Source organism: Myotis yumanensis, unplaced genomic scaffold (assembly GCF_028538775.1).
Source record: "Myotis yumanensis isolate MYYU_CA2020_CCGP unplaced genomic scaffold, mMyoYum1.0.hap1 SCAF_9, whole genome shotgun sequence".
In the NCBI taxonomy this organism is placed as follows: Eukaryota; Metazoa; Chordata; class Mammalia; order Chiroptera; family Vespertilionidae; genus Myotis; species Myotis yumanensis.
Window position 1 is genome coordinate 73,937,351 of NW_027223760.1, and position 21,982 is coordinate 73,959,332.

The 21,982-nt window shown below is 40.3% G+C and overlaps 1 protein-coding gene across 5 annotated transcripts in view; it reads left to right on the plus strand.

Annotated features, from left to right (window-relative positions):
- NME8 (NME/NM23 family member 8) overlaps positions 1-21,982 on the plus strand; it is a 37,455-nt gene that overhangs the window by 8,218 nt on the left and 7,255 nt on the right. For 3 of the 5 annotated variants that reach the window (XM_070424718.1, XM_070424716.1, XM_070424720.1), the window contains 7 exons: positions 1,327-1,443; positions 4,443-4,509; positions 5,255-5,328; positions 7,479-7,571; positions 9,077-9,267; positions 14,904-15,073; positions 19,833-19,977. In XM_070424718.1, the coding sequence (XP_070280819.1) occupies positions 1,327-1,443; positions 4,443-4,509; positions 5,255-5,328; positions 7,479-7,571; positions 9,077-9,267; positions 14,904-15,073; positions 19,833-19,977 (857 nt within the window). Of the gene's footprint in view, positions 1-1,326; positions 1,444-4,442; positions 4,510-5,254; positions 5,329-7,478; positions 7,572-9,076; positions 9,268-14,903; positions 15,074-19,832; positions 19,978-20,654; positions 20,763-21,982 lie in introns of all 5 variants that reach the window. The other 2 variants (XM_070424721.1, XM_070424717.1) reach the window with 2 other exon arrangements.

Below are 21,982 nucleotides of genomic sequence, written 5' to 3' on the forward strand. Positions count from 1 at the left end.
TCTTTCTTTCTTTCTTTCCTTCCTTCCTTCCTTCCTTCCTTCCTTCCTTCCTTCCTTCCTTCCTTCCTTCCTTCCTTCTTTCTTTCTTTCTTTCTTTCTTTCTTCCTTTATTTTTAATATATTTTATTGATTTTTTACAGAGAGGAAGGGAGAGAGATAGAGAGTTAGAAACATCGATCAGCTGCCTCCTGCACATCTCCCACTGGGGATGTGCCCGCAACCCAGGTACATGCCCTTGACCGGAATTGAACCTGGGACCCTTCAGTCCACAGGCTGACGCTCTATCCACTGAGCCAAACCGGTTTCGGCTATAATGAGTACTTTTAGGTCTTCATCATACTGTACCTCTCAACTGTATTGAATGCAGAGAGCAACCAGTCTTCCTTTGGAAACATTTGCTTCTTTTGTGTTTTTTTTTTTTGTGGCTTGGTTCTTTTGCCTTTTCAGATGCTACCCTCCCCCTCCATCTCCTTTGCAGACTTATCCTTCATTACTTAGCTGTTAAATATTGACTTTATCATGCCATATACTTTACTCAGAAAATCTCCACACACCGTCTCAGTTGTCACCTCTGATATATCAACAACTCAAGGTTACATCTTCAGCTAAACCCTATGCTTGACCTCCAGACTTGAGTGTCTAACTGGTGCCTTGACATTTCCTCTTGGTTGTCTCAAGGGCATCTCACAATGAACTGATCCAATCCTCCCTCTCTCCAGAAAACATGGTCTTCTAGTGTTGCCTCTTTGGGTAAATAACATCTTAATTGGTCCAGTTTCTCAAGCCAGAACTGAAAGTTGTCTTAGTGACTTCTCTTTTACGTCATACCCAGTCCACGCCAGACCTTGGGCCTATCAATATTACCAGCCAAGTTTTCCTCACACTATCTGTTTTGTTTTTTCCCATCATCATCGCCAGAGACTGAGCAGCCATCTCTCTCATCATCACCTCTAGAGTAGCTTTGAATTTGTGTATCTTCTCCTGCTCCCCCTCGAATCCTTTCTCTACATGTAGGTGAAATGATCTTAACAAACAACAGTTTTAATCATGGTCACTGCCTCTGTTTAAATATTCTGAAGGCTTCCCAGTGCTGTTAGGCTAAAACCAAGAGGAACTGAATCAGTGACCTATTGGTGCATGGGTTGAAACTCAACCACTGTGCCAAACTGGCCAGGCACTGAGACCTTATTTTTAAATGGCTAATGCAATTGCTAAGAAAGGGATGATGGAAGTATGAGTCAGGGTGGGGTTACTTAGTTTAGTTGAAGTGTTAATTATTGACTTAACTTGATGAATGTTTCCTTCATGTTTTGTTTTCCTTTATAGAATGGCAAAATTGTTTCAAAGATTGAGGGTGCAAACGCACCACTTGTTAATAAAACAATTATTAACTTGGTGAATGATGAGAAGAAAATTGCAGCAGGTGAAATCGTTCGCCCTCAGGTAATACTTTGTACTCCTGGCTATTTTATTTTATAAAATAGCTATGACATCTTTTTTGTTGTTTTCCTAAAGCACTTTCCCTAATTTTATAACTATCTAGGTATCTAAATGTTGCAAAGTTTCTGGGAAGTATGTTGGCAGTATGAATCAAAGGCCCTAAAAAAAACACAGGTATCCTTTGAGCAATTATACTCCCAATAAATTTTCGTAAGATAATGAGACAAATATAGAAAAGAATGCTTATTGCAGTGTTGTCTGTTATTAAACACTGGGGGCCCAGTGCACAAATTCGTGCACCTTGAAAGGAACTGTGGGCACAGGGGTAGGTCTCAGCCCATTCTCCAGGCCCCCACCCAAACCCTCCCGCCGCAGGCCCTGGTACCCTGTTTGCTGGCAGCCCCGCTTCTGCCGCCGCTGCTCCCACGCACTGATGGCACCAGCCCCACTCGCCCCTGCTGATGGCATGGAGCGATAGGGGCTGGTGCCAGCAACGGGTGCGAGTGTGGCTGGCGCCATCAGTGGGTGTGAGTGGCGGCTGCTGCCCCGATTTCCCCTCAGGAGCAGGGGGAGTTGGAGAAGTCCTCAGGTGTGATCGGGGCTGGCAGCCGCCGCTGGCACCTGTTGATTGCGCCAAGCGATTGGGACTGGCACTGGGGGCCAGCAGCAGGTGCGAGCATCAACTCCGATGCCGGCTGTGGGTGCGAGTGCTGGGTAGGACCGCGGCGCATGGGAGCAAAGAATTTTCAGTAACCACCAGAGGCTTGCCCCGATGACAGTGACCAGTGCCCTGCCTTGGTCTGGTGCCCCTGCTCACCTCCTCCACCATCCCACTGCAGCTGACACCCGCCGTGTTCCACGCGTGCCCTCTGCTGGTCAGTGCACATTATAAGAACTGGTTGTTCGGTTGTTCGGTTGTTTTGTTGTTCGGTTGTTCTGCTGTTTGGTCTATTTGCATATCAGGGTTTTATATATATAGATTTGGAATTAGTCAACCAGGAAGATGGCGGTGGAGTAGGATGATCTTGCTTGCATCTTCTGCTGGAACCAAACTAGAAGTAAAATGCAATTAGGGAACGTTCATTCTGAATTGCCAACTGAAGACTAGTTAAAGAAGAGATTTTTTAAACAAGGAAAAACAGAAACTACCTCAGGACTGGTAGGAAGAGCAGGGGGCATGAGAAAGCATGGCCCGGCTCCCAGGGGCAGCAGGCCAAGGGTGCGGAGGGATATCCGGGCTGGGGTGGGTCTGTTTCCCCCTTGAGAGGAGTGAGGCCTGGACCCCCATCTGAGCTTCCCATCCCAGAGTACCAGAGCTGGGAATAGCCACCCATATAACGTCCAGGGTTGAAAGGCTTGGGGCTTCTAAGAGATGGATCCTGCCGGGGACAAATTCGCTTTTTTTTTAAAGGGTCAGAGCACAGGATTTTTGTTCATAGCCACTCACCCTGGACTTCAGCAGAGGGAGGGCAGTGCAACTGGAGAGGGGAGTCTGGGGTGGGAGGCACTGGGGAAAGACATGGGAGAGAAGCTTCCAGGATCCCAGTGCTTGGTCCTCCCCATTGATACCACAGCAAACCCCCCTCCTGGCCACCCCCCCCCCCCCCCCGCCCCGAGGCACAGCCCCTCCCATCAGCAGCAGCCTGGGGAAGCTCGTCCCATTTCTGGAATCCCCGCTGGCTCGCCACACCCTGCATCTCAACCCCCACTGAGGAGGCAGTAGCGGGTCTATGGGTTGTCAGACTCAGGGGGCATTGGTGACTGGCTTCAGGGTGGAACCATTTCCCTCCCTTTCCCAGGAATCTGAGTGGCACTCCCAGTTCCCAGCAGACCCCAATGGCCTGCCTTCGAGGGGCTCCACCCTCCTGAGGTCAGGGAAATATTCCAGGACATGGGTGGCGGCAGGTCCCAAGGGACCTGCTCCTGGGCCCCATGCTGCTAACATGTGGGTCTTGGAGCACAGCTTGGCCCCTCCCATGTGCAGCCCAACTCAGCAGAGGCAGATACAAACTGTGGATCATTAGAAGCTTTGATCAGGTTGCCGAGAGCCGATTATAGACAGCTTCTGACATTGGCTAGCACCCAAGTACCCACTGGGAGGCCTGTGAATGGCACACAAAATAGCCAGCCTCATACATCATCAGCACAAGACCCAAAGGGAGATCTCAGCAGGCACTAAACACCCCAAGACCTCAGTTTGTTCTTTATCATTCTTTTCAGTTCGGGGCTCTCGCAGTCTGAGACACCTCGCTGCAGCGGAGAGGGGAGAGGCTCCCGCCACTGCCGCTGTGCTTGCCAGCCATGAGCCTGGCTTCTGTGGGAGCGCACTGACCACCAGGGGGGCAGCTCTTGCATTGAATGTCTGCCCCCTGGTGGTCATTGTGCATCATAGCAACTGGTCGTTCTGGTTGTTCCACTGTAAAAATCGCGTAGGCTTTTATTATATAGATATATACAGAATCACAGAAGCACTTTCAGGGCTTCTCAAGTAATGAAGACCCCACCACTGCCCCCACCCATTCTAGCATTTTACTCTATAGTAAGCAATGAACTATTGTTTTGAGCAAGACTTTTTTTTTAAGTTAAGGTGCTATCTTTCTGTTTCTAATTTACTAATAGTAATAGTCAGGAATGGATCTTGAAACTTATCAAATACTCTTTTGATCTTTTAATATGATAATTATGTATTTATTATTTTCTTGTTAATCTATGCTTCTTTCTTATTTTGTTCCTTGTACTCTCCTTAAGTTTTAAAGTTTTTTTTAACCATTTCCATACAGCATATATGCATTATTTATGATAGTTCCCCTACCCTACCTATTTGACATATTCTTTATCCTGTTTTAGTGGAATGTTTGGGGAAAGCAGTGTTAGATAAATGCAGGCACATTTCCCCTTTACCTTTTATCCCTTGGATTATAAATGTTTATCAGAAATAAAACTTCTAAAAACTCACTACCACATTAAAATGTAATTGTTTTACTTGCATTTTTCTTCCATAGTATCATGAAATTGGACTTGTAGGCTCAAATGCAGAAGTTGGCAGGTCAGCATCCAAAGATACTCTTGGTAAGAAAATTTAAAGTAATGGCAAGGGATTTGTAGTAGGTGGATGCTCATTACAGCATCACCTAAAGTAGCAAAGAGCTGGTAATAGCATCAGTATGAATTGATAAGGAACTGGTAGGATAAATTATGATTTGTGCAATACTAGACCCAGTTATTGAAAGGAAACCTCTTTTTCCCAGCAGGTGTGGCTCAGTGGTTGAGCATCGACCTATGAATCAGGAGGTCATGGTTCGATTTCCAGTCAGGGCATGTGGTTAAGGCACATGCCCGGGGTTGCCGGCTCCATCCTGTGTGGGGCGAGGCAACCAATCAGTGATTCTCTGTCATCATTGATGTTTCTGTTTCTCTCTCCCTCTCCCTGCCTCTCTGAAATCAATGCGAAAAAATATTTTTTTAAAGAAATTTCTTTTGCTTCCCTTCCCCTTGTCTTTGCTCTCTATGTCTGGAGCCTTTCAGGACCAGTGCCTACCTAGTCTGTTTTTTGTGTTTGTTTATTTACAACTACTACTACTATTATTATTTGTACCACAAACTCTTGTGAATGTTTCTCTTGTTTGCAAATGTAGGATGTGCACTTTGATTCCAAATAGAACCTCTTTGGTAGTTGAAATGCCACAATACGAACAAAGTTGTCAATGGACAAAAATTCACTGGACATCAGTAGTTTACATTTTTAATTACTAAAACATTCATTATCTAGACTTAGTGCCAAGACAATGAAATTTTTCTATTTGTTTTTTCCCAGACCGAATATACAGTATTGCTATTATCAAACCTGAGGCTAGGAATACTGGAAAAACTATGGAAATTAAAGAAAATGTAAGTATTATTTCACAATAATAGTTTCAGTTAACTGAAAAATAACAACCCCTTAATTGTCAATTTAGAGATAAGCATATCATTTAGAGTAAAATAGAACATAATGAACTTCCGGTGCCTCTAATGGCTTTGAATGTTTTGTCTTTAAAAGGCCAGAACCACTCAGGCATCCTTATTTAAATAACTCCGTCATATTAGATTGCAGCAAATGTTTTTCATGTTGAGTGAAAACTTGTTATAAGCTCACATTAGCTTGCTCTATTCCCTATGTGTTGTCATAAATGTATGGTCCTTTTTAGATACATGATAGCTTAAGGATGTATTTAATATTTTGCTTTAGAGAAAAAAAATTTTAGAGGAAAATTGCATTCTAATCCAAAGGTCAACAGACATTTTCTCCAAAGGGTCATTTGCTAACTATTTTCAAGTTTGTGGGTACATGGTCTGTCACAACTCTGCGATCATATGGAGAAAACACCAGCAGACACTATGTACACAAACGGGTGTGGCTATGTTCCAATAAACTTTATTTAAAAAAATAGGCAGTGGGCTAGATTTCGACTGAAAGCTATAGTTTGCTGACCCCTGAATAAAGACTTTGTGTTGAAACAACAAAATTATATTGAAATTTGAAAAAATATTGCATGTGCGGTAGAGGAGATCACATAGCGAGCTATGTCAGAAGGGGTTGGCTATCTCTTGATGAACTTCCCATTGTGTATTCTTTCTTTAGCTATAGTAGCATTATCACTGATTAATGATCCACGGGTCATGGTACATATATTCTCTCTTTCAATTATGAGTTGATTTAATTGATACTTCTCTCTAAGTATAAACCCCAGCCCCTTTTTTTTCCAGATTCTGGTGTATATGTGGGAAGGGGGACACAGACTGTACCTCAGTGCCCCATATATTGCTTATATTTTATAAAGTTTTCAAAAATAATATCCTTACCAATGGTTTACAGTTGCCTATTCTAGTATGTTTTAATAGCTACAATAGTGAAGATTTTCAAATTATATAGTTGTTTTAGTTAAGGCAATGCTATTAATCATCATTTCATCTGAAATGTTTTGTTTTGACATACTGAACAACATTTCAGAAATGTAAATTATGAATAGCTACTACATACCTCACTTCTCTGGAATACAGTAAAAAGCTACATAACCCACAGGGCAGAAAAAGTTTAAAAAATGTTTTAATAAAAAGAAAATGAACACACTGCATTTTTCAACTATAACAAAGGAGAAGTTATCAAGGTTAAAAGTTGCTTGAATTTTCTTTTCTTTTGTCAGACACTTAGTAACTTAACAGGCATGATTTGAGTATTTAGAAATTTTTCAAATTGGAACGTCAGGAGAGGAGTCACTAAGATGTAAATATAGCTCTGCAATATCAATCCAGCCCATGGAACCAGGTCAGAGCTCGCTTTAATAATAGAAGCAGAAAGAATTGGTGCTGGGTACACCCAATCAAATTGAGCTCAAATTATTGATCTAATTTCATGTAATTACTAAGTTGCTTTGACTCCAGGTTACACTTGGGACTGTGTATTATTTATTATATTTCACTGTTTAGTTCCTCATTGGACTTGTTATATTAGCCTAAAAACTTCTCTTTGTTACATTTTATTATACTTGAGTGTGACAGGCAAACGGAAGTTGTCATTAAATTAAATTTTCTTTAAGACAAGTAACACGTGGCTAAATCTTAAATTCTGCCCTTCCTCATAATTTGCTTATTTTTGTTGTTAGAAAATTAAAATATAATAGATCATGAGCTATAACCTTAACAAAGTAAAGCCTTCAAAAAGTTAGTGATTTCAAAAATGGATGGTTAAGAAATTTATGTCTTTACGAGTGATTCTGTTAGTTTTTTCACATTTTGAGGCAATTCACATAAATAATATAAATATTGCGGTGTCTCTGGATTAAGTCTTGAAAACTTAAATACTAAGGGTTTGACAAGGGCCTTCTGTGATATTTATTTTTGAGCCTCTTCAAATCCAGTGCCCTATTGATTGTGCTGAGGTCTTTACATGAAATACATTAAAATTGAGGTGGTATATGAAGCCTAGGATACAAATGTCCTTGACTTGTTTTGCACGTGGTCCTACAACCTCTGGATCTGACCTTGCTCTCTCATTGAAGATTGTCAACGCAGGATTTGTCATAGAAGCAGAAGATAATAGAGTGCTCACTGAAAACCAAGTGAGGGAATTCTATAGTCAAATAGCAGAGCAGGTAAGAAAGTTTAACAAAAGCCCCACTGTGTTTTCTACATTCTTATCCGTTTTAGATCCTCATTATAGAAAAGCAAATGCATAAGTGTGACCAACCAAATAAGCTCCTGCTCTCCCTGTTTGTGTCCATACCGTGGTAATACCAAAGATGGTGACCCTGGAGAAATCTCCATCAGTCGACCAGAAGTGGGTGATCTAATTGTGTTCTTTTGGAATGAAGACCTCATTATATTATGTCCTCTAACACTCCCTGCATGAGCCTGGAAGTAAATATGCAGGAATTTCCTATAGATTTTTGTCTGAGGTGGAAGGCTACTTGTCATACACTTTACAGGAAAGCTTTAATTCATTCTGTACCCAAAAGCCTTTCTCTCAAGCTATTTTTTAATTCTCTCTTGCTTGGCGGTATATGATACAGGCAGTGCTATGTACTGGAAAGTGCACTGGCTTGGGGGTGAGGAGACATAGCTTCTACAAATTGACTGTCCAATATGGTAGCCATTAGATACATTAAATAAGTTAAGTACAAATTAAATAAAAATTCAGTCTTAGTTGCACTAGCCACATATGTTGGAGAGCACAGAACATGTTTGTCATCACGGAGAAAGTTCTACTGCCTAGCACTTCGTGAACTAGATGCACCACTCAAAGCATCTCTATTAGGCCCAGAAAGGATTAGACTGGCAACATCAGCATTTACCTGGGAGCATTTGAGAAAATCCAATTCCTGAGCCCCACCCTAAATCTACTGAATCATAAACTCTGGGATTGGGCTCCAGAAACCTGTATTCACATAGCAAGCCCGTCAGATGATTTGGAAAATTCCTAGAGTTTGAGAATAGCTATTAGACTATCTTTTTTTAATTTTATTTTTTATTGATTTTTTACAGAGAGGAAGGGACAGGGATAGAGAGCCAGAAGCACCGATGAGAGAGAAACATCAATCAGCCGCCTCCCGCACTCCCCCCCACCCCCCACTGGGAATGTGCCGGCAACCAAGGCACATGCCTCCGACCGAATCGAACGTGGGACCCCTGAGTCTGCAGGCCGATGCTCCATCCACTGAGCCAAACCGGCCAGGGCAGCTATTAGACCAGCGGTTCTCAACCCATGGGTCGCGACCCCTTTGGCGGCCGAACGACCCTTTCACAGGGGTCGCCTAAGACCATCCTGCATGTCAGATATTTACATTACGATTCATAACAGTAGCAACATTCAGTTATGAAGTAGCAACAAAAATAATTTTATGGTTGGGTCACAACATGAGGAACTGTATCTAAAGGGCAGAAGGTTGAGAACCACTGTATTATACTGTCTTTAAGATCAATCCCTGCTGACTGTGAGCTTTAATCCTTGAAAGATGTGTCTATTAACAGGGGCTTTATAAGGATACCATTCCCTTGCCCAGTGATCATGAAGGGGAAGATGCTACTTGGCTTAGGTGGTAGCTGCCATGTTAGCCTATCCATTTCAGGAACCTGACCCGTTTATCATTTTATTTTGTAGCCTGACTTTGAAGAGTTTGTCTCATTAATGACACATAGCCTAAGCTGTGTTCTAGTTGTATCTCGAAGCAGTGAACAAGTACCTCTCTTGGAAGAGGAAATTATATCTAAATCTGAGACCGAACCTCAAGAACCACCTGAGGGTCAACCTGAGATGGACCCATCTTCACTGGTGAAGAAAAAGTGGGACAGGTAGCTCAAGACCAAGAATTTATGATTTGAAATGTCTTAGTAGGTAATGAAAAGTGATGTCCGAATATCTCAAAATCTAAAGACACGCATAATAGTATTCATGTGAAAGCTACAAGCATTTCTCTCAGTCAATCTAAAGTACTGTCTATTCAGCAAAACGGGGATTGCCCTGAAAGTTTATATCAAGGGGATTGGCAAGGGGAACAGTTTTCCCTTGTCTTTCTACAGCTGGGCATAGCAGTCTGGCCTCATTGGCTGGGTCTCCAGGGGGAGACTTGGACCATGTATAATCTCTCCCAACCCTGTCTCCTCTCCCATTTCCCCACCTACTTCCACCTTCCTTATGTCCTAAAGACATCAAACGTACTCTGCCCGTTTGCTTAAGGCAATTAGTGGTTATACATTGCTGAGAATGAAGTAATTTTTATTTTTGTTAATGGGTTTTTAAATATTTGAAATCAAATGTTAACTTATAGATTGTTGGATTTTATGAACTACTATTTGTGTCTTTTATTCCTCTGAAGACTCAGAAAATCCAGAATTTAATGCAAAGGTTGTCTGAGTTGTGCTTGAAGGAAAGGTAGGTGAACAGGAACAAACTGAGATTAGCTAAGTCTTGAGGCTTCATGATGTGTGTCTCCCCATGCTGGATAGACCACCTCCATTGCGTTTTCTGGCTTGGAATCTCCATGATTTTCCTTGTTGTGTTATTAATGAATTGTATTGGCTTTTCTTAAGTACCAACATCTGCTGATTCCTAGCAATGTCATAACTTTATAGGTAGCGTGGAGACACTACTATCATTCATTCCAAGTTTTAAGTGGGATAGAGGCACTCATTAAGGTAAATCAACTGCTGACAAAGGGCTTTAGAAACAGTGCCACTTACTTTCAGAGTTTTAAGGGAAAATGATAGTCAATTGTCAAAAGATGGTGGCAGGTTATGTGGAATCTACACTCACCTCCTCCCAGGACCAACCTGGAATTACAACTAAAGAATAGAAAAATGCCCTAGCTGGTTTGGCTCAGTGGATAGAGCGTCGGCCTGCGGACTGAAAGGTCCCAGGTTCGATTCCGGTTGAGGGCACATGCCCGGGTTGCGGGTTGCAAGCTTGATCCCAAGTGGGGGGCCTGTAGGAGGCAGCCGATCAATGATTCTCTCTCATCATTGATGTTTCTATCTCCCTTCCCTTCCTCTCTGAAATCAATAAAAATATATTTAAAAAAAAAGAATAGAAAAATGATCCTGAATAACCAACTGAGGACCAGATGGAGAGAAGCTTTATAACCAAGGACATACAGAGCAGGCCACATTCTTACTTGTAGGAAGTATGGAGGCAGGAGCGGGCTGGTGGGGCTCCCACAGGTGGCAGCTGAAGTTCTGGAGGGATATTTCAGCTGTAGGGAGTTCCACCTGAGAAGTCTAGGTTCTAAACCCCAAACTGGACTCCTGAGCCCAGAGCATCAGAATCAGGAAAAGTGCCCACATAACATCTGACTGTGAAAAACAAGGCATTTCTGTCTGACAGGGAGAGATAGCTAGAAATACAGGCACCCTCCTTAAGGGCCAACACACAAAATTTCATTTGCAGCCACTCACCCTGGGCTCTAGTGGAGCAAGGACAGAATGGACTAGAGCTGTATGAAGAGAGTCTAAGATTGGTGGCTCTGAGAAGAGAGCTGAGAGGTCAGCCGCCAGGATCCCTGTGCTGAGTTATTCCCCTCATACTGCAGAAGCCATCTTCCTTAAGCAGAGCATTCCCCGCTATGCAGTGTAAGCTTAGTGGGGAGCAATAGCCCCACCCATTGGAATCCTTTTGGCCCGACCATGTGGAGCTTAAGCCCTGCTGAGGAATATAGCCAGAAGTTCTTTAAGTGACTGACCCTAAGAGATAGCCTGCTGGCAGGGGCATGTCTCTGGAAGCTTTGAGACTTTTGCTGACCTGCCCCTGGGCCTGGTGCTAGTAAAAGCAGGTCTTGGTGTGCAGCTTGGTCCTTTCCACATGCACCCAGGCTCAGCAGAGGGAGCCACATGCTATGGATCACTGATAGCTTCAAACAGGTTGCCCAGGTCCAGGCACAGATATTGTCTGACATTGGCCTGTACCAGAGACCCTCAAAAGAGGCCCAGAACCAATACACCCAGAGTCCTGCTCCAGACAATAACAAATCAGGATCCAATAAGCTTCACAAGCAGCATATCCACAGGGAGATCTCAGCAGCCACCAATCACTGCTGAGGCGAATACCACTTCATGTGATCAGCCCCTGTATAGCAGTTTGCATGTTCTGTTGGAAGTTGAGCCTCAACTGTCAGCCAGCCTGAGGGTTGATCCCACACATGAACATGCCAATAGCAAACAAGCCTCAATGACCATAGGAGGGCCACATGACGTGCACAAAGGACACTCTTAGAGTACCTAGGGGTGGTGAGAGGGGGCATTCCTGTCTTGTTCCTGTTCTTACGGGGAATGGTGTTAGTTTTTGCCCATTTATTATGATGTTGGCTGTGTGTTTGTCATATATGGCTTTTATTATGTTGAGGTATGATCCTTCTATTCTTATCTTGCTGAGAGTTTTTATCAAGAAAGGGTGTTGGATTTTGTCAAATGCTTTTTCTGCATCAATTGACATGACTATGTGGTTTTTATCTCTCAATTTGTTTATATGATGTGTTATGTTTATTGATTTGCGGATATTGTACCATCCTTGCATCCCTGGGATAAATCCAACTTGGTTATGGTGTATGATCTTTCTGATGTACTGCTGGATCTGATTTGCTAGGATTTTGTTGAGGATTTTGGCATCTATGTTCATGAGGGATATTGGCTTGTAATTCTCTTTCATTGTGTTGTCTTTACCTGGTTTTGGTATTAGGGTGATGCTGGCTTCATAGAATGAGCTTGGAAGTGTTCCTTCCTCTTGAATTTTTTGGAATAGTCTGAGGAGGATAAGTTTTAGTTCTTCCTTGAATGTTTGATAAAACCCCCCTGTGAAGCCATCTGGCCCCGGGCTTTTGTTTGCTGGGAGCTTTTTGATGACTGCTTCAATTTGTTCCATAGTTATTGGCCTATTGAGATTTTTAGCTTCTTCCTGATTAAGTTTTGGAAGGTTGTATTTTTCTAGGTATATGTGCATTTCCTCCAGGTTGTCTAGTTTGTTGGAGTAGAGTTGTTCGTAGTATTTTCTAACAATCCTTTGTATTTCTGTGGGGTCTGTTGTTATTTATCCTCTTTCATTTCTGATTTTGTTTATTTGGGTCCTCTCTCTTTGTTTCTTGGTGAGCCTGGCTAGAGGTTCATCAATCTTGTTTATCCTTTTAAAGAACCAGCTCTTGGTTTTGTTGATCTTTTGTATTGTTTTTTTGGTCTCTATGTCATTTATCTCCGCTCTGATCTTTATTATTTCCTTCCTTCTGCTTACACTGGGCTTTTCTTGTTGCTCTCTTTCTAACTCTTTGAGTTGTAGGGTTAAGTAATTTATTCTCATTGTTTCTTGTTTCTTGCAGTAGGCTTGTGGAGCTATGAACTTCTCTCTCAAGACTGCTTTCGCTGTGTCCCGTAGGTTTTGGAGTGTTGTGTTTTCATTGTCGTTTGTTGCCATGATGTTTTTTATTTCTTCTTTGATCTCTTTGGTAACCCAGTCATTGTTTAATAGCATGCTATTTAGTCTCCATGTGTTTGATTTTTTTGGATTGTTTTTATTGTAGTTGATTTCCAGTTTTATGCCATTGTGATCTGAGAAGATGCTTGATATGATTTCAATTTTCTTGAATTTGAAGAGACTTTGTCTGTGACCCAATATATGGCCTATCTTTGACAATGACCCATGTGCACTTGAGAAGAATGTATATTCTGTGGCTTTGGGGTGAAATGTTCTGAAGAGGTCAATTAATTCTATCTGATCTAGTGAGTCATTTAGGATTGATATTTCTTTGCTGATTTTTTGTTTAGAGGATTTGTCCAATGGAGATAATGGGGAGTTAAAGTCCCCTACTATGATTCTATTGCTGTCAATCTCTCCCTTGATCTCCTCCAGAAGATTTCTTATGTATTTGGGTGCTCCTATATTGGGTGCGTATATGTTTACCAGAGTTATTTATTCTTGTTGCAATGCTCCCTTTAGTATTATGAAATGGCCTTCTTTATCTCTTTTTATGTCCTTCAATTTGAGATCTAATTTGTCAGATATAAGTATTGCTACCCTGGCTTTTTTTTTCATTTCTATTCGCCTGAAAAACCTTTTCCCATCCCTTCACCATCAGTCTGTGTGCGTCTTTTTTTCTGAGGTGGGTTTCCTGTAGACAGCAGATATATGGGTCATGTTTTCTTATCCACTCAGTTACCCTATGTCTTTTGATTGGGGCATTTAATCCATTTACATTTAAAGTTATTATTGATAGATACTTATTAGTTGCCATTTTTATTCTTTACCCCTGTGTTCCTTCTTCATTTCCTATTTTTTCTTTTTACAGCAGACCCTTTAGCATTTCTTGCATTGCTGGTTTGGTGGTAATAAACTCCCGAAGTCCTTTTTTGTCTGTGAAGCACCTGATTTCACCCTCAATTTTGATTGATAGCCTTGCTGGGTACAGTATTCTTGGATTCAGACCCTTCCTTTGCATGACTTTATATATTTCATTCCATTCCCTTCTTGCCTGATGTGTTTCTGTTGAGAAATCAATCACTAGTCTGATGGGGGCTCCTTTGTAGGTGACTTTCTGTCTCTCTCTGGCTGCTTTGAAGATTCTTGCTTTGTCATTGGTGTTTGCCAGTTTAATTATAATGTGCCTTGGCATCGGTCTTTTGGGGTTCATTTTGTTTGGGACTCTGTGAGCTTCTTGGATTTGTGTGAGTTTTTTCTTCCCTATATCAGGGAAGTTTTCTGTCATTATTTTTTCAAATAGGTTTTCTAGTCCTTCCTCAGTTTCCTCTCCTTCTGGTACCCCTATTATGTGGATATTGTTTCGTTTCGTGTTGTCCCAGAGTTCTCTTAGGCTCTCCTCCTGCTTTTTAATTTTTTTTCTAGAAGCTGCTCTGCTTGGGTATTTTTTCCTACCGTGTCTTCTAGCTCACTGATGCAGTCCTTTGCTTCTTCTAGTCTACTGTTGATGCTTTCTATTGTGTTATTTATAGCAGTGATGTCATTTTTCATTTCTTCTTGGTTTTTCTTCATTTCCTCTTGGTTCTTACACATATTGTTGAATTTGTCTTCCATTCTTTTCATCCACCTTATGACCATTTCTCTGAATTCTTTCTCTGACAGGTTGCTTGCCTCCATTTTGCTTACTTCCTTTTCTGGTGATGCCTGTTTTACTTTCATATGTGGGCTGGTTCTTGGTCTCCTCATAATCTCTCTTCTCCAGGTGTTTGGTTATGTAGTTCTCTCTCTGCTTTCCGCAAGGAGAAGCAGGGCTCCACGTAGTCGCGCTGTCCTAGATCCGGTGTTTTTGGGTTAGCAGCCGATCTCTGGATGCTGGGTCTTTGGATGTATACACTTCCTATAACAGCCACTTGAAATTAAATTTTTATTTGTTTTATTAAACTCTGAATTATTTGTAAACATATTATCAGTTTTAATTTTCTGTCATGGCTATTAAACTTCAGTTTATAATCTTAAATTATATTTTGAATTTCAGCAGTTTAGAAGAATATCTGGTTAAAGAAAATATGCATCAGTTTTGTGATGTTGAAGAGGATGTAGATAATGTTAATAAGCTTATTGATATCTTCTTCCCTGATTTTAAAAACATGAAATTAGAAAAGACACTGGCATTTCTTCGACCAGATCTCTTTCAAGAAAAGAAAGGTAAGAAATAAGGTACAAATTGTTTATTTCATAAATGGATTTGAATAAACCCTAGTATAATTACATTAAAATATATTATTTTAGGACTTAACTTTGAAGAAAAAGCACCTAAAGAAATTTAGTTAATATTAATTTACTAATTTTCAATAATAAAACAATTTTCAGTAAAGAGTTTACAAAGTATTTTCTAGCTTATAAATGTGTTAGAAAAGATTTGAAAGTGGCAGGAATTATTATATAATAAAAATTGGCAGTTTTCATTTCTGAAATGCCTTAACTCAAAGTTTGGGTCAACCCCTCATTAATAGTATGATTTGAAAAAGATGCTTTATCAAGTCTCTTTCTTCTAATATAGAGAATATTATTGAATGCAAACTCTAACTGAAAAAGAAGAAAATTAAATTTAAAAAAGAACAAAAAAATTAGATGAAAATAAGAAAACATAAATACAGTGACTACACTTAAAAAGTGCTAATTATTTTTAACCTACTGCCATATTCACATGGCAGAGTGAAATGCAGAGTAAGAACACAAACCATACATTCACACTATTAATTATTTTTCATACCTAGTGTATGAAAATACAATACTTTATATTGACCTTGCATTCTCTGACTTGCTGAATTCAGCGTTAGAATCCTTGACGTCATCTCCTTGGGAATTTCTATGCAGACCAGGATTTCTCAACCTCAGACCTACTTACATTTGGGGCTAGATAACTGATAATTTTTGGCTGAGGGAGGCTCTGTCATGTACATTGTAAAATGTTTATAACGCCCTTGGCCTCTACTCATCAGATGTAGCATCCCTGCGCACCCCCATCTTCCCTCTCACCACGCCCTGTTGTGACAATAAAAAATGTCTTCAGACATTGTCAAATGCACTCATGGGGGATAAAATTTCTGGCCAAGAACTACTGATGTAGACAATAATTACACTGCAAATCCAGACAATCTGTATACCTTTCTTCCTTTTGCTTGCATCATTGGACTGACTGGCTAGAACTTCCTGTATGATGTTGACTAGGAAAGGTGAGAGTAGACAAGTTTGCCTTGTTCCTGACCTTATAGTGAAAGCATTCAGTTTTTTACCATCCTATATATAAAAGTGTAATATGCAAATCGACCGAACAGCCAAACAGCAGAACAACCATCTGGACCACCATCCAGATGACCATCCAGGACCACGCTATGACACTATTGGCTCGAGGCCAGCCAAGGTGGGTGCAATGCTATTGGCTGGGGGCCCGGCCATTGCCCCATGATTGCCCCACAAAGGGAGGCCCAGGCCACCAGCATGTGGGGCGAATAATGGTGGGGGGGGCCTCCCCTGCGAGGGAAGCTCGGGTCCTGGGTGCCAGAAGGAAGCTTGTGCCGGCAGCCGGGGGAAAGGAAGGCCTACTCTTGCATGAATTTTGTGCATTGGGCCTCTAGTTAAGTATAATGTTAGTGCTATATATCCTTTATCAAATTAAGGAAATTTCCATTTATTCCTAGTTTGGGGATTTAAAAAAAAATCATGAATGGATATTGTATTTTCTCAAACATTTTTTCTGTGTCTACTACTGTGATTATTACTTTTCCTTGAGTTTGATAATAAGGTAATTACTGTGGTTTTTGAATGTTGAAGCAGCTTTGCATTCTCCAGATAAATCACAATTGATTGTTGTATATTGTCCTTTTTGCATACTTCTGGATTTGATTTTTAAATATTTTGTTGAGAGCTTTCATGCTTATATTCATGAGGATTATTTGTTGTTTTCTTATAATATCTTTATCTGGTTTTGGTGTCAGCATAATGCAGGCCTCATAAAATAAGTTGTCACTCTTCTTTATTTTCTGGAAGAAACAGTGTATAATTGATATTACATTTTTCTTAAATATTTACCAGAATTTACTGGCAAAACTATCTGGTCCTATAGTTTTCTTCTTTGGATGTTTTATTTGCCTTTTAAAATATTTCTTAATATTTACATACTTGTTAAATGAATAGATTTTTATAAACTAGGACAGCTATAAAATTATAGAAAAATTAATATAGTACAGAGTTCCCATATGCATGCTTAACAGTTTCTCCTATTAACATATTATTGTGATATGTTTTTAAAATTAATGAATATTGACACATTGTTATTGGCTAAAATCCATAGTTTACATTAAAGTTCTCTATTTTGCACATTCTATGGGTTTTGATAAATGCATATCATGTATCCCCTTTACAGTATCATACAGAATGGAGTCATCTAGTCATTCCTCCCTTCCACCCTCCTATCCTTAGGCTACCACTGATCTTTTTGGTGTCTCTATAGTTTTGCCTTTTCCAGAAAGTCAAAGAGTTAGAATCATATAGTATGTAGCCTCTTCTTTTACTTAATATGAATTTCAGATTCCGCCAAGTCTTTCTGTGACCTGGTAGCTCATTTCCTTTTGTTGCTGAGTAATATGCCATTTTATGGATGTACCAAAGTTTATCCAGTTACCTATTGAAGGACATCTTTGTTGCTTTCAGTTTTTGGCAATTATGAATAAAGCTGAAATAGGCATTAATATATGATTTTTTGCATGTGTAGACATAAGTTTTCACCTCAGTAGGATAAATACCTAGGAGCCTGAATACTGGATCAAATGGTTAAACTATGTGTAGCTTTGTAAGAAACTGTCAAATGCCTTTTAAAGTGCTGTACCATTTTCAATTCTAAACAGCAAGCAGTGAGAGCTTCTGTTGCTGTGCAGGTGGTTGTTTAGATTTTTTCTATTCTAATGAGTATGTAATGGTATCTCATTGTTGTCTTAATTCACAATTGCCTAATGACATGATGCTGAGCATCTTTTCATATGCTAACTTCTATTTCTATATCTTCTTTGGTGAGATGTCTCTTCAGATGTTTTTTCCCCATTTCTTAATGGAGTTATTTGTTTACTTATTGTTGAATTATGAGTTCTTTGCATATTGTGAATACACGTTCTTTAAATATCTGTAGTTTGCAAAGATTTTCTAGGTTTTGGGCTCTGTGTTTTTTTAAAAATATATTTTATTGATTTTTTTTTATACAGAGAGGAAGGGAGAGGAATAGTTAGAAACATCGATGAGAGAGAAACATCGATAAGCTGGCTTCTGCACACACCTTACTGGGGATGTGCCCGCACCAAGGTACATGGCCTTGACCGGAATCGAACCTGGGACCCTTCAGTCCGCAGGCCGACGCTCTATCCACTGAGCCAAACCGGTCAGGGCTGGGCTCTGTGTTTTTTTAAACAGTGTGTTTTACTGGAAAGTTTCTGTTTTTAATATAGTCCAACTTGTCAGATATTTTTATTGCTTTTTTAGTGTTTAAATTAAAAAATCAATTTAAACCCTAAAAGGTTATCAGTATTTTCTTCTCTGTTATCTATGTCTAGATTAATTTTTTTTGCATGTGTGTGTCCAATTGTTCCAGCACCATTTGTGGAAAAGACTATCATTGCTCCACTGTATTACCTTTGCTTATTTGTCACACTTCAGTTGACATATTCATGTGGGTATATTTCTGGGTTCTCTATTCAGTTCTGTTAATCTGTGTGTGTATTCTTTTGCCTATCCCTCACTAATTTGATTACAGTAGTTTTTAATTGAGTTTTTTTATAAAGAGAGGAAGGGAGAGGGAGAGTGAGAGAAACATTGATGCGAGAGGGAAACAGCAATCAGTTGCCTCTTGAATACTCCCAGATAAGGATCGAGCCTGCAACCCGGGCATGTACTCTGACCAGGAATCAAACTGGCGACCTTTCGGTTCATGGGATGACGCTCAACCAACTGAGCCACTCTGGCAGGGCTGATTATGGTAGTCTTATAGTCAAGTCTTGAAGTGGGTAGTTATCAGTCCTCAAAAATTGTTTTTGTCTTTCAATGTTGAGTTGGTTATTCTGGGTTTTTGTGTTTCCATATAAACTTTAAAATTAGTTTTTCAATATCCATATCCACAAAATAACTTGTGGACACATCAATTGGTTGCCTCTCACACATGCTCGGGGCACAGGATTGAGCTTGCAAATGAGGTACGTGCCCTTAGCCAGAATTGAACCCACGGCCCTTCAATCCACGGGCCAACACCCTATCCACTGAGTCAAACTGGCTAGGATGCATTTTTGTGTGTACTAATGTAAATTGTATTGTTTTAAATGTCAAATTCCAATGTCATTGTTAGTATATAAGAAAGTCATTTACTTTTGTACATAAACTGTAACCTGCAATTTTGCTATAATAGTCTCTTACTAGTTTTAGGAGTGTTGTTGTGGTTGGTTCGTTGGGTTTTCTACATAGACAATCACATCATCTATGAACAAAGACAGTTTTATTTTCTCCGTCCCTATATGTATACCCTTTCTTTTCTTTTCTTGTGTTATTTTATTAACTAGGTTTTCCAGTCTGATGTCAATAGAAGTAGTGAGAGGTGAGAGTCCTGCCTTGATGCCAGTCTTAGGGAGAAAGCATATAGTATAGAAAATATTTGCTAATGAGATACTTCAGTGTGTGTGTGTGTGTGTGTGTGTGTGTGTGTGTGTATGATTCTTATGTCATGTAAAATTGGAAATACCATTATAATTTAATATGTTAAGAATATTGTTCACCTTAAAATAAAATCTAATGAACTATTTTGGCAAGTTTTTAAATTTCATACTAGAATAAAATGCATTATATGTCCTCATGATAATATATTCTATATTGTGTATATAACCACTAGCCTAGCAATACAAAACTTTCCATGTTACTTTTTGTTTAGAGGATGTTTTGAATATTATTAAAAATGAAGGCTTTCACATACTGATGCAAAGGCCAGTGGTATTATCAGAAGAAGAGGCACGAACACTGTGCAAGGAATATGAAAATGAAAATTATTTTGACAAGGTGATAGAAAACATGACCAGGTAAAATAAATTTCAGGTGTAGAAAGCACAGTCTGATTTATTTTTGAATTATTTAAATCTCCTCTTAACCTTTCTGCTCAAGTTGCCAAGCCTCTCAGTTTTGTAAACAAGTGCCAAGTCTGCTTTTTAAGCCAGTCTCCCTCCCATGTCGATTCCCTGTTCAACTGTCTGTCTTGTCTAGTCCTCCTGGAATGTTATTGGAGCAATGGAAATATCCCAGGTGAAGTCGCTGGAGTCCAGTTGAGTTAAATGCCAGGAATCCAGGCTGTGCAACATCATCAAGTCCAAGCAGAGAAAACTGATTGAGTCTCAAGGGCTTTGGTAATCTAAAGATCTAGGAGAGGCATGAGATGCTAGAAATCTGTCAGGTTTCTAAAAGCATAAGTGAAATAATGCCTGGGGCTGAAACCCAGCAGGAGTATACAAATCAGCAGGAGTATAGGAACAATATAGGAACCATTGTATTAGAACCAAGGCCCCCTTTCCCCTTTCATTTCTCTGCTTTCATCCTTTTATAAATATGTTTTTAAGAATACACCAATGGAAATTAATTTTAGATTCGGTAAAAGGGTTATTTTGACTTTTTGTAGTCTATTTAACAAATGTACTTGCATTATCTATATGTAATTAGCTACTGAGTCAGATTTTTATTAACTTTGTTTTTAATTTTTTCACAGTGGTCCATCTCTAGCTCTTGTTTTAGTGAGAGAAAATTGTTTACAACACTGGAAAGAGTTAATTGGACCAAGTACTGTCGGAGAAGCTAAACAATATTTTCCAGACAGGTTGGATTCATATCATAGGTCCCAAACTGTTTTCATAGGAGCCATTTTAATTCCCTTTTAGATATGGAATATGGGAGCCAGAGTTCTGGTTCAAAGGAGGTTCTCAGGGTAGCTGCTCTTCCTGGGTCACAGTGGACTGCTGTTGGCTGGAGGCCTAGCTCCGTGCCAACCCGAATACTGCCAAGGTTTTGCAAGAGAAGGCTACGGGCTGTTTGGTTTGGAACTGGGAAGTAAGTGATGGGTACCCAGGCAAAAGGCCAGCTCTTGGCAGAAATTGCATCCCCATCCACTATTTAGGAGAAATTCTTTTGAGAAGAGTGTGATGGCAGCTTCAGGTTCTTTAGTGGATCATAAGCATTTCAAGACAATCATGACTGACTTAATATGTAGTCTCTACTTTGGCACGAACCGTGACTAAGTTAGTGAACTAAACTTTGCAATCGATTTAACACATGGTATGCTACCTGGCACATGGAGGGTACTCTGTAGATATTTTTGACCTTAACTGTTAGGCTTGCTGTCACCTGGGGGGTGTGGATAGTATCTCATGCATCTACATTCTTGGGAGGTAACTGATGGAAGTGAACTGAATTGCAATTTGCTTGAATTCTGTGACAGTTGCAGAACAGGATTCAATCCAGGGAAGAAAGGCTCTTGCTTCAAGTGAGCAAGAATAGAGGTGCTCTATCAGGCACAGCAGACTAGACACATTTGTTTACACAATAACAGTACTTATGAAACATCATTTACATAAATATTGAAATAATCTTCGTTTGGGCAGGATATCTTGAATCTGACTTGTCTTGAATGGGCACCATTTTTCCCCTATTTAGCCCTACTCACTTAAGTCTTTGCTCCTGTACCAGAAAATAACTATCAAGGATAACGTGGGTTGAACACCGTGGATAGTGTGAGCAGAGTGTCCTAGGTCCTCTTAATGAAATGTTGCAGAGAATTCAATGCATAGCATTAGAGAGGAATGACTCTCAACACAAAGCCTACGCCTGTAGGCACACGCGTCTAGCAATTGTGGTTCCAGGTGTGGAGGGAGTACACCAGCACCGAGACATTTCCTCCAGGGGAAGCTCCGACTGACTGCCTCTCCCACCCCACTGTTGGGATCCCTATCTTGCCACAACTTGACAGCTAACCCTGACCATTCTGTTTGAATGGTTCCCCTTTTCCAGTTTCATTGGTTCCACCCAGGTCGTTCATGTTGT